This window comes from Mobula hypostoma, chromosome X2, assembly GCF_963921235.1.
Source record: "Mobula hypostoma chromosome X2, sMobHyp1.1, whole genome shotgun sequence".
In the NCBI taxonomy this organism is placed as follows: domain Eukaryota; kingdom Metazoa; phylum Chordata; class Chondrichthyes; order Myliobatiformes; family Myliobatidae; genus Mobula; species Mobula hypostoma.
The window spans coordinates 5,276,621-5,289,459 of record NC_086129.1 but is presented as its reverse complement, the minus strand read 5'-3'; the positions used below and the strand labels follow the sequence as shown (position 1 = coordinate 5,289,459).

Sequence of the window (12,839 nt, the reverse complement as noted above, 5' to 3'; positions counted from 1 at the left end):
GCGGCGTGCTCGTTGGCGCCGTGAGAGTCCGAAAGTCCTTATGAGCAGGGTTTTGAATGCTGTGTATTTGCCGTCCTCCGGGGGCGACTGTATAAACTCCTCAACTTGTGCAGCAGTCTCCTGGTCGAGGGAGCTCAGCACGTAGTAGTAGCGAGTGGACTCCGAGGTTATCTGCCGAATGTGGAATTGTGCTTCTGCTTGTTCGAACCATAAATGGCGTCGCAGCGTCCAGAAGCTTGGCACTTTTAACGAAACTGCGTGAACAGATGCAGCATCGGTCATCTCTGGTCCAAATATCGTTTGGGCCGTCGGGGTCACCAATTGTAGCGATGTGCTACACACAGCGCTAGAATAACCACACGGAGTCGTTGAGTTGGAGTTGCGATGAAAGAGGTTTATTCAAACTTCGCGGCCCGCTTTAAAGCCTTCCCGTTCCCGCCCTTTTTGCTGCCCGCCCTCTGCCTGCGCACGCTGTTTCGTGAGCCGGTTCGTGGGTGTCAGAAAGTGGGTCGCCACAATACAATGGTTCTCTCAGGTGATGTTATGTCTCAGTTTGGAGAAAATCAGAAGTAGAACTTTTGATCCTCAATTTGACTTTGAGAAAAGTTGGGGTTCTTTTGCCCGTTACTATCATCTGATTTGAGTTAATTAAGATGGTTTCCTTCTGATTCTTGTTTCAATAGATTTGAGTTGGCGGATTGATGTTTTTCTTTTATGGAAGCTTGTATGGTGTACAGCTCCGGGGTCGTGCTCCCAATGGTTTGTTTTCTCTTTTTGTTTATTTTTTTGTTAGCAAGGGTTTTTTTTTGTTTTAGTTAGTAGGGGTTCTTAATTAGTCCTGACGAAGGGTCTTGGCCTGAAACGTCGACTGCGCCTCTTCCTATAGATGCTGCTTGGCCTGCTGCGTTCACCAGCAACTTTGATGTATGTTGCTTGAATTTCCAGCATCTGCAGAATTCCTGTTGTTAGGGGTTCTTAATTTCCTTCTTTCTTTTTTCAAAAAAAAAATATTCTTAACACTTTTTTTTATTGTTCATATAGTGTTTAGCTTTGTTAATCAGTTATTTGGTAATTTAATTCCTCATTGTGCATGTTGACTTGATTAATGTATTTTTTGTTGATCTCAATAATAAACAATAAAAAAGATTTTAAAATGAAATAACTTCACTAAGTACGAAGACAGAGTTTAAAATACACTGATTTATTTGTCTCAGATCCAGAATATTAAACTCCAGTCCCATTAAACGTGAATGTGCAGCAGAAGAAACTCCTCCCATGCCCAGTGACCAGGGTACAGAACTGGGTGTGGTGAGCAGCAGCAATAATTGCAGAGTTCAGCACCAACAGTCACTGTCGAAATTGCATTCAGCAAAGGTGATGGATAAATATCCAGCACGCAGCTTATTGAAACTTTCTCCCCAGTGTGAACCCGGTAGTGTGTCACAAGTGTAAGATGCTGTAAGGTTTCACTGCTAATGTAATGGCCTCTCTGCAATGTTTCACTGCTGAGGTAATGGATTCTCTGTAGCAGCAATGTTTAGGTTATGACTAGAGATAACAGGGTTTTGGAATGCAGGGCTATTCAATGACAGAAATGTTGTTCTTCTGTGTGAGTCTGGAAGAGAAATTTTCATGGTCTTTTGCTGGGGAGAGATGAGAAAATGCGAATGAAGAGAGTGGGCCCTTTTTCTTTTTTTTTCGTTTACTTCACTAACCCTATAGTCAATGTACGAATTCTAAAGCTCAGTCGTTTAATCACATATTCTGTACTGTTTGTTAATTGAGATTTCTTACGTTTGGCCGGGCTGGGGGGCTATCAGCCCCTACATTAAGCTGCTAGCCGAAGTGAGAGTTACAGAAGGTTAGACAACTGAGCGAATCGCTTCCCATATTCAGAGCAGGTGAACGGCCTCTCCCCAGTGTGAACCTGGTAGTGTGTCATAAGGATAGATAACTGAATGAATCCTTCACCACATTCACAGCAGGTGAATGGCCTCTTCCCAGTGTGAAATCAATGATGCACATTTGGTTGATATGGCTGAGAGAATCTCTTCCTGCTCTCTTCTGAGCAGGTGATCGGCCTCTACCCAGTGTGAACTCGCTGGTGTCTCTGTAGTTGAGATAACAGAGTGAATCCTTTCCCACACTCTAAGCAGGTGAACGGCCTCTCCCCACTGTGAACTGACCAGTGTGCTTGTAGGTGGGATGACTGAGTGAATCCTTTCCCACACTCTGAGCAGGTGAATGGCCTCTCCCCAGTGTGAACTCGCTGATGTACCTTCAGTAGAGATGACTTAATGAATCCCTTCCCACAGACTGAGCAGGTGAATGGCCTCTCCCCTGTGTGAACTCGCTGATGTATCTTCAGTAGAGATGACTTAATGAATCCTTTCCCACAGTCTGAGCAGGTGAACGGCCTCTCCCCAGTGTGAACTGACCAGTGTGCCATTAGAGTGGACGACTGAGTGAATCCTTTCCCACACTCAGAGCAGGTGAACGGCCTCTCCCCAGTGTGAACTGACTGGTGTCTCAGTAGCTGAGATGACAAAGTGAATCCCTTCCCACAGACTGAGCAGGTGAAGGGCCGCTCTCCAGTGTGAACTCGCTGATGAACCTTCAGTTGAGATGGTTGAGTGAATCCCTTCCCACAGACTGAGCAGGTGAATGGCTTCTCCCCAGAGTGAACTGACTGGTGCGTCAGTAGACGAGCTAAACGTGTGAATCCCTTCCCACAGTCTGAGCAGGTGAATGGCCTCTCCCCGGTGTGAACTCTCTGATGTGCCTTCAGTTGGGATGACAAAATAAACCCCTTCCCACAGTCTGAGCAGGTGAACGGTCTCTCCCCAGTGTGAACTCGCTGATGGACCTTAACTTGAGCTGACGAAATGAATCCCTTCCCACAGTCTGAGCAGGTGAATGGCCTCTCCCCAGTGTGAACTCGCTGATGTACTTTCAGCTGAGATGATGAAATGAATCCTTTCCCACAGTCCGAGCAGTTGAATGGCCTCTCCCCAGTGTGAACTCGCTGATGTACCTTCAGTAGAGATGACTTAATGAATCCTTTTCCACAGTCTGAGCAGGTGAACGGCCTCTCCCCAGTGTGAACTGACCAGTGTGCCATTAGAGTGGATGACTGAGTGAATCCTTTCCCACACTCTGAGCAGGTGAATGGCCTCTCTCCAGTGTGAATTGACTGGTGTCTCAGTAGCTGAGATGACAAAGTGAATCCCTTCCCACAGACTGAGCAGGTGAACGGCCTCTCCCCACTGTGAACTCGCTGATGTACCTTCAGTTGAGATGACTGAGTGAATCCCTTCCCACAGACTGAGCAGATGAACGGCCTCTCCCCGGTGTGAACTCGCTGATGTACCTTCAGTTGAGATGACTGAGTGAATCCCTTCCCACAGACTGAGCAGGTGAACGGCCTCTCCCCAGTGTGAACTCGCTGATGTACCTTCAGTTGGGATGATAAAGTGAATCCCTTCCCACAGACTGAGCAGGTGAATGGCCTCTCCCCAGTGTGAACTCGCTGATGTACCTTCAGTTTAGATGACCAAGTGAATCCCTTCCCACAGACTGAGCAGGTGAATGGCCGCTCCCCAGTGTGAAACTGCTGGTGAGCCATTAGGTCAGATGACCGAGTGAATCCTTTCCCACAAATTCAGCAGATGACCAGCCTCTGTCCAGTGTGAACTGACTGGTGTGTCCACAGGTGGGAAGACCGACTGAATCCCTTCTCACCCACAGGACAAGGTGAACGGCCTTGTCCCAGTGTGAACTTGCTCATGTATCTTCATGAGATGACCTTGAATCCCCACAGTCTGAAAAGGTGAACAGCCTCTCCCCTGTGTAAACTGACAGGCATGCCAGTCAGTCAGATGATGGAGTGAATCCCTTCCTCCACTTCTTATAGACGTGTACAGAGACAGCAAAACTGGCCTGTTGTGTTCCAGATTCCCGTAGATAAATTCCTTGTCATTTTTAACCTGAGAAAAGATATATAAAATCCATCAATAAGTGAAGAACAACATTTCAGATGAGATCACTTGAGTTGTCAAGGTGTGATCCGGCATCTCACTGTTACAGTGAAGTTTAACCCAAGTTGGAGAGAGAAATCATCTTCCAACCGGGCACAATGCTGGTATCTGGAATGACCATCAAATTCTCTGACGCTCTTCCTGTCTCTAAAAAAAATAAGGCATTTCTGCCATCTCCAATCTGTGGAGTATAAGAAATGTAAGAGAACAAATAAGAAATAAATCAGGATGGCTAAAAGAAGGCATGAGGTTGCCCTCGCAGAAAAGATGAAGAATAATCCTCAGAGATTCTGGAGATATATTAAGAGCAAAAGGATTCCAAGGTACAAAGTTGGTCCTCTGGAAGACCAGAATGGCAATCCAGATGTGGAACCAGAGCAGATGGGAAGATCTTAAATATTGTTTTCATCTCTATTTACTCAGGAGATGGACACAAGGTCTATGGGAGTGTGGAAAAGCAGCATTAACATCGTGGACTCTGTACAGATTAAAGAAGAGGAGATGTTTGCTATCCTGAGGCAGATTAGGGTGGATAAATCTCCAGGGCATGACAAGGTGCTCCCTCGGACCCAACGGGAGGCAAGTGCAGAAATCGTCGGGGCCCTAGCAGAGATAATTAAATCACACTTAGTGACAGGGGAGTTATCAGAGGATTGTAGGATAGGCAAAGTTATTTCGCTGTTCAACATAGAACATAGGAATCTACAGCATACTCCAGGCCATTCAGCTGACAATGTTGTGCCAACCATGCAACTTACTCGAGAAATGGCCTGGAATTCCCCTAGCACATCGCCCTCTATTTCTCTCAGCTCCAGGTACCTATCTGAGAGGCTGTTAAAAGACGCTATTGTATCTGCCTCCACCACCGCCGCTGGCAGTGCATTCCACGCACCCACCACTCTCTGTGTAAAAAACTGATCCCTGACATCCCCTCGGTATCTATTTCCAAGTACCTTAAATCTACGCCCTTCGTGTTAGCCATTTCAGCCCTGGGAAAAGTGTCTGGCTATCCACACAATTAATGCCCCTCATCATCTTATAGATCGAAAAAAAGCTCTAAGCATAAACAAGGAAACTACTGTACACATTGTTTTGAGGATTTGTTGGAAGGATACACGATTATGAGGGTAGATATAGGGTAAGTGCAAGCAGGCTTTTTCCACTGATGTTGGGCAGGACGACAACCAGAGGTCATGGGTAAGTGGCTTCACCATTTATTGAAAATTTAACGGGACTGCGTGGAAAACCTCTTCACTGAATTGATTGTGAGAGTGTGGAATGAGATTCCAGCACAAATGGTGCATGTGAGCTCGATGTCACCATTTAAGGGAAGTTTGGATTGGTACCTGGATGGTTGGGGTATGGAGGGCTGTGGTCCCGGTCGTTGCATTAGACAGCTTAATTGTTTTCAGCATTGTCTAGACGGGACAAATGGCCTGTTTCTGCACTGAACTTCTCCATGCTTCTTTGACAGAGAAGCTGGCCAAACTTGGTTGGAAGGGGAAACTGGTAGGAATGACGGTGGAGCAACAAAGGCTGGAGTTTCTGGGAGCAGTTCGGGAGCTGCATGGTAGATACACACCAGTGAAGCACTCTAAAGGCAGGAGGACACAACCATGGCTGAAATAAGAAGTCAAAGCCCCAGCAAGTTAATGGATACTTCTCCTGGTATTAGACAATGGCGATTTAATTCTAATTTGCTTCAAGACCCGGATTTTGTTAAGTTTATGAAAGAACAGATTGATCTCTTCTTTTCAACTAATATTACGGAAGAAATCTCCAACGGGACAATATGGGACACTTTTAAAGCATATATCCGTGGACAGGTTATTTCTTATTCTGTTGGTTTGAAAAAACGTATTAAGAATGAAACCCTTTTGTTGGTTGATAAAATTTAAGAAATTGATAAGGAATATTCCATTGTTCCTAGTAAGGAGCTTTATAAACAGAGTCAAACTTCAAATGGAACACAGCTTATTGTTAACATCCCCGATTGAAAATCAATTAATGAAAACTAGAAGTGAGTTTTATATACATAGTGACAAATCGGGTAAATTATTAGCTAATCAATTGAAAACTGCTTCGGTTAAAGGTCGAATCATTAAGATTCACAAACATGATGACACCGTGACAGTTAATCATGATGAGATAAACAAAACTTTTCAGGAATTTTATACCTCCTTATACCATTCTGAATTACCTCACCATCCCAACACTATGCAGGACTTTTTAAGGAAATTGAATTTTCTGAAATTATCACCCGAAGAATGTTTAACATTAGAAACTCCTATTACGGATGAAGAAACAATAGCTGTTATTTCTTCAATGAATTCTGGCAAAGCACCTGGTCCAGATGCTTTTACAGTGGAATTTTTAAAGTTTTTTTTCATCTATTCTTTCTCCTTGGTTGTCTAGAGTTTTTTAAAGAAGCAATCAGATTAGGTAAATTACCACAATCATTTTATGGAGCTTCTATTTCTTTAATTCTTGAAAAGAATAAAGATCCTACTGACTGTGCATCATACTGACCAAAATCTCTCCTGAATGTAGATTATAAAAAAATTTCTGAAGTATTAGCAACTAGGTTAGAGAAGGTATTACCTCAAATTAGTTCTGTGGACCAAACTGGATTGATTAAAAACCGTTCTTCATCTTTTAATATTAGGAGGTTAATGAATATTGTCTATACTCCTTCACTTAGTACTCCAGAATGTGTTATTTCAATAGATGCTCAGAAAGCTTTTGACAGAGTTGAATGGCCATATCTATTTAGTGTGCTTGAGAAATTTCATTTTAGTCCGATATTTATATCTTGGATTAAATTGATATATCATACCCCTGTAGCTTCCATTTGTACTAACAATCAAAGATCTCCCTTTTTTCACTTATCTCGGGGTACTTGGCAGGGATGTCCTCTTGGTCCATTATTATTCGATATTGCCCTTGAACCTTTAGCAATTGCTATCTGAGTCTCACCTAACATTTTTGGTATTACCCGTGGGAATGAAATACACGAGTTATTATATGCAGATGATTTGTTATTATACATTTAATCCTGAGAAATCTATTCCCACTATTTTATCTTTGTTGGCTCAGTTTAGGAATTTTTCTGGTTATAAATTGAACTTTAATAAGAGCAAACTATTTCCAGGTTCCAATTTATGGATGTTTGCCATTTAAATTGGTTACTGATTTTTTTATATATTTAGGGCTCAAAATTACAAAAAAGCATAAGGGTCTATTTAAGGCTAATTTCTTACCTTCAATTGATCGGAATAAACTTTTGTTTACTAAATGGTCACCAATGTCTCTATTATTGATCGGTCGGATCAATGCTATTAAGATGATTATTTTACCTAAACTTTTATATCTATTTCAAGTGGTGCCAATTTTTATCCCAAAATCCTTTCTTGATAATGTTGATTCCAAAATTTGTTCATATATATAGCAGAATAAAAATCCTAGGTTAGGTAAAAGATAGTTACAGAAATCTAAAAAGGAGGGGGGTTTGGCATTGCCGAATTTTAGATTTTACTATTGGGCAATAATATTCGATATTTAAAATTTGGTTATGGGACTTGGATGTAACTTCAAGTCCACATTGGATAAATCTTGAATGTAATTCTTTACAAGGGTTTTCATCGGGTTCTAATTTAGGGACTTCGCTTCCCTTTACTGTACTCTTTCTAAATTGTATAAATAAATGGATAACCCAATAGTAAAATATACTTCACGAATATGGTTTCAATTTCAAAAATTTTTTGGGTTGCATCAATTTATTCTAGCAAGTCCTATTAGATCTAATTTTTTCTTCCAACCCTCCATTATGGACCAAGTATATTTGGCTTGGAAAACTAAAGGTTTGGTACGATTTTGTGATCTATTTTTGGATAATTGTTTCATGTCCTTCGAACAATTATCTAACAAATACAACTTGCCTGGATCCTATTTTTTTTTTTTAGAAATTTACAGATTAGAAACTTTTTAAATACTGTTTCTCCTACCTTCCCGAATTTGTATTCAATGAATATTTTGGGGAAAAAAATGGATTTAAATCCTTTTCAGAAAGGTGTAATAGCAACTATTTACAATATAATTATGAAAATACTTCCAGACGTATCTAATAAAGTTAAGACTGATTAGGAGAGGGAACTTAAGGTGACTTCACTGATTGAAAAATGGGGAAAAAATTCTTCAATTAGTTAATTCATCCTCTATATGTGCTAAACATGTGTTGATACAGTTTAAAGTAGTGCATGGGGCTCATATGTCTAAGGATAAATGAGCTCATTATTACTCTCATATAAATCCTGTGTGTGATAGACGTCACTCTGAGATAGCTTCTTTAACTTATATGTTTTGGTCATGTCCTCTTTTAAAAAAAATACTGGAAAGGTATCTTTGATATTATCTCAACTGTTTTGAGTATTGATTTACAACCCCACCCTATTACTGCAATTTTTGGATTACCAATGACAGAATCAAGTTATTTAACCTCTTCAGCTCATCGGATGGTTGTATGATTGATGGCTGGAATATCCATTTTGCTGAATTGGAAAGAGATCAATCCTCCCACCACATTTCATTGGTTCTCTCAAACTATGTTGTGTTTAAACTTAGAAAAAATTAGAAGTGTTATTTATGATCCCTCTATTAAATTCGAAAACACTTAGAGGCTATTTATTCAACACTTCCATATGATGTAATCTGACCTTTTCCAATACTGTTCTATCTCTTTTTAATGTATGTTGAAAGGAGCGGAGTCAACGACATTAATGGTTCTTTTTTTTAATGTTTCACAACAGCCCATGTCTGTTTTTTAGTTCAGTTGGTTAACACTGTTTAGGTTAGTTTTTTTTTGGGGGGGTATATTCTTCTTTCCTTTTTCACGATATATTAAAAAAAAATTTTTTTGTATATTATATTTGTATCCTGTATAATTGGGAGGTTTAATACCCGTGTGTCAACTGGGTGTATATTTCAATATGTTAAGTACAACAATGTGATCCCAATAACTTTGTATCAATAATATGTTATGTTTATTATTATGAAACCAATTGAAAAAGAAAGAAACAGAAGCCAAAGCCAACATAAAAGCCAAAGAGAGGGCAAATCATAAAGCAAAAAATACTGGGAAGCTTTTAAAAACCAACAGAAAGTCAGATGAGCTCAGGGCGTGGAATTATGATATTGTAGTCATTAATGAGTCTTGGTTGCACCCAGCAGCCTGAGGCATTTAGAGGAACAACATATTCAGGGCCTCAATATCTCTCGAAAACCAAGGTTCCCTGCACCAGTTAGCTTTCAACTTTTATTTTGGAAGGTACATACAAACTCTGCACACACAAAATTTCACTTCTGAAGGCCTCCCACTTACCAAGTACGCTTTTGCCAGAAACAGCCTGTCCCAATCCACACTTGTCAGATATTTCCTGATACCAACAAAATTGACCTTTCTCCAATTTAGAATCTCAAACCGTGGCCCAGACTGCTCTTTTTCTATATTTACTTGGAATCTCATGGCATTATGATCACTAGCTACAAAGTGTTCCCATACACTAATTTCTGTCACTAACCCTGGATCATTTCCTAATAGCTTACTGCACACTTCTACGTCAGAAATTCTACATACTGATTAAGGGCACATCTGACAAACTCTACCCCACCTAGTCCTTTTACAGTATGCAAGTCCTAGTCAATATATAGAAATTTAAAATCACTTACCATCTCAACTTTTGTTTCTTGGCATAGTCTGCGATCTCTCTACAAATTTGTTCTTCTAAATCCCTCAGACTGCTGGGTGCAACCAACTCCCAGTAATGGCTACAATATCATAATTCCAAGTCCTGGGCTCATCTGGCTTTCCGACGATGCTTCTAGCATTGTGATATACACAGCTTAGGACAGTCATTGCACCATGTTCAGCCTTTTGATTGTTGACTTTGTCTGAGGTCTGAACAACATCTGTCTGGTGTCAAGAAAACAACCTCGCCCTCAATGTTGCAACAACACAGGAGCTGGTTGTGGACTACAGGAGGAATGGAGACAGGCTAACCCCTATTGACATAAATGGATCTGGGGTTGACAGGGTGAACAGCTTTAAGTTCCTCGGCATAAAGATCACTGAGGATCTCACCTGGTCTGTACATACGTGCTGTGTGGTGAAAAAGGCACAACAATTCCTCTTTCGCCTCAGATGGTTGAAGAAGTTTGGTGTGGTTCCCCAAATCCCAAGAACTTTTTACAGGGGCACACTTGAGAGCATGCTGAGGGTCTGCATCACTGCCTGGTATGGGAACTGTACTTCCCTCAGTCGCAGGACTCTGCAGAGAGTGGTGCGGACAGCCCAGCCCATCTGTAGATGTGAACCTCCCACTGTCCAGGATATTTACATTATTGTGTAAAAAGGACCCGGAGGATCATTGGGGAGCGGAGTCACCCCAACCACAGGATGTGGCAGCTGCTACCACCCGGGAGACGGGACCGCAGCATAATAGCCGGGACCATCGGCTCCCATTCCCCCAGCAGCCGGAAGCTCCCCGGAGCCCGGGTACGGATCGTGGGGCTGAGAGAGAGGGACTGTCCCGGGACTGCGGGCCACGGTGCCCGGACTCAGTCGGTGCCGAAACCCCCCGCCCGCCCGGCGATCCGCTCTCACCTGATGCCGGTCGTCCCAGGCCGTTTGTGTACTGCGCGCATGCGTGAAACCGGTCACGTTACAACCCTGATGCCTGCGCCTGCGCATTTAATCGGTGCTGCAGTGAGGGGGTTATTTCTAAGGCGCCGCTTTCGGGGTAATCACGGTGCCTTTAGGTTTCTGCAAGCACCGATTCCGTGTCCGTGTCTCACTGTGATTTGTGTGTAGAAAACTCAGCAGCTGTTTTAACGCAGAAAGCAGCTTCTATAAATAATATACTCGATATCAACAGGCATTTCGCCTGTCTAGAGCCAAAGTACAACCCTCTTAGAAATGCCGATATAAAACACAAGAGATTCTGCAGTTGCTGGAAATGTAGACACAAAAACACACACACACACATATATTCCTTGTTGAGTATTTTGTTGGCAATTTCAATGGTAATGCAAATAGCTTTTCTAATTCTTTTGCAAACTTTCCTTGTCCTGTGACTCTGCTGAAAAGAACTGTGAAATACTTGCGCAGTCTTCCCTGCGGTTAGCCTCCCTGATATGTTGTGCTCCCTAACAGAAATAAAAGCATAAGGTGTATCCTTATTGTATTGTCTTATGTAATACTTTGTTTAGTGATTTTGTCTAATCCGTAAACCAATCTGTAATCTGTAAACTGGGTATATGCAGAAAATGTGACATGAAAATACAGTATGTACTTATATATTATCATGGAGTCGTTTTTTTTTAATTCCATCACAACTTTAAGCACACCTGCAGGGAGTTTGGCCTCATCACGTAGGACATCAATAGAGTAGCTCCTTAGCAGCCGGCCAGCTGGTTTAAATAACGTTAGCCATGCCAATGAACAAATGACACCTGTTAAACTCACCTCAACATGTCTTTTACAATCATTTAACCCACCATGGGCAATAGAAAAGTCACTGTTGCAAACAGTGCAGCGAGCAACATTATTTTTGACCCCTATTAGGCAGGGGTACACTTTGGTGTAGTCTGGGGTGAAGTGCGTTTTATATTTTCTTTTTTTTTGAAAAACTTTGTCATGGCGGTGCAGGACACGAAACTGAACTGATGGAGAGAGAGAGGTCGACTGTAAAGCCCGCCCACAGAGAAAACTGATAGGTCTGCTTAGCACAAAGAGAGACCAATCACGATACTCGCTCTTGCTCCCGATCTCGATCTCGCTCCCGTTCTTGTTCTCGTTCCCGCTCCCGCTCCCGCTCTCGTTCTCCCTCTCATTTCCGGGATATTGCATATCATTTGCGGCCGTCAGGGAGCTGCTATTAATATGCTGGAGACTCCCGGAACTTCCGGGAGAGGTAGGATGTCTGGGACCCCCAAAGCCCTGACTGGTGCGGGCAACTCGTTGGTTTCTGACTCTGCTCCATCGAAAATTCACTCGCTAGTCTTTTGTCAGACTTTAGAGGCGCATTGCAATAACCCAGCTGTCTGAGGCACAGTCCTTTGAAACATACAAACTTTGCAGAAACATAGAAACATAGAAAATAGGTGCAGGAGTAGGCCATTCGGCCCTTCGAGCCTGCACCGCTATTCAGTATGATCATGGCTGATCATCCAGGCAGCAACTTACGCCACCTCCAACGGGATCCACCACTAAGCACATCTTTTCCTCCCCCCCCCACTTTCCGCAGGGATCGCTCCCTACACAACTCCCTTGTCCATTCGTCCCCCCCATCCCTCCCCACCGATCTCCCTCCTGGCACTTATCCGTGTAAGCGGAACAAGTGCTACACATGCCCTTACACTTCCTCCCTCACCACCATTCAGGGCTCCAGACAGTCCTTCCAGGTGAGGCGACACTTCACCTGTGAGTCAGCTGGGGTGATATACTGCGTCCGGTGCTCCCGATGTGGCCTTTTATATATTGGCGAGACCCGACGCAGACTGGGAGACCGCTTTGCTGAACACCTACGCTCTGTCCGCCAGAGAAAGCAGGATCTCCCAGTGGCCACACATTTTAATTCCACGTCCCATTCCCATTCTGATATGTCTATCCACGTCCTCATCTACTGTAAAGATGAAGCCACACTCAGGTTGGAGGAACAACACCTTATATTCCGTCTGGGTAGCCTCCAACCTGATGGCATGAACATCGACTTCTCTAACTTCCGCTAATGCCCCTCCTCCCCCTTG

The 12,839-nt window shown here is 42.8% G+C and overlaps 1 protein-coding gene across 2 annotated transcripts; it reads right to left on the bottom strand.

The window, feature by feature from the left end:
• Positions 1–1,969: 1,969 nt before the first annotated feature.
• LOC134340975 (zinc finger protein 420-like) lies at positions 1,970–10,711 on the bottom strand. Of its 2 annotated transcripts, none has more exons than XM_063038638.1 (2): positions 10,696–10,711; positions 1,970–3,986 (listed from the first exon to the last, which is right to left on the bottom strand). In XM_063038638.1, exon 2 carries the CDS (start codon positions 3,623–3,625, stop codon positions 2,084–2,086), a length of 1,542 nt encoding a protein of 513 aa, XP_062894708.1. In that variant the 5' UTR covers positions 3,626–3,986; positions 10,696–10,711; the 3' UTR covers positions 1,970–2,083. The 2 variants fall into 2 exon arrangements, with proteins under 2 accessions (XP_062894708.1, XP_062894707.1); XM_063038637.1 differs by lacking the exon at positions 10,696–10,711 and adding an exon at positions 9,762–10,515.
• Between the last annotated feature and the right edge of the window lie 2,128 nt (positions 10,712–12,839).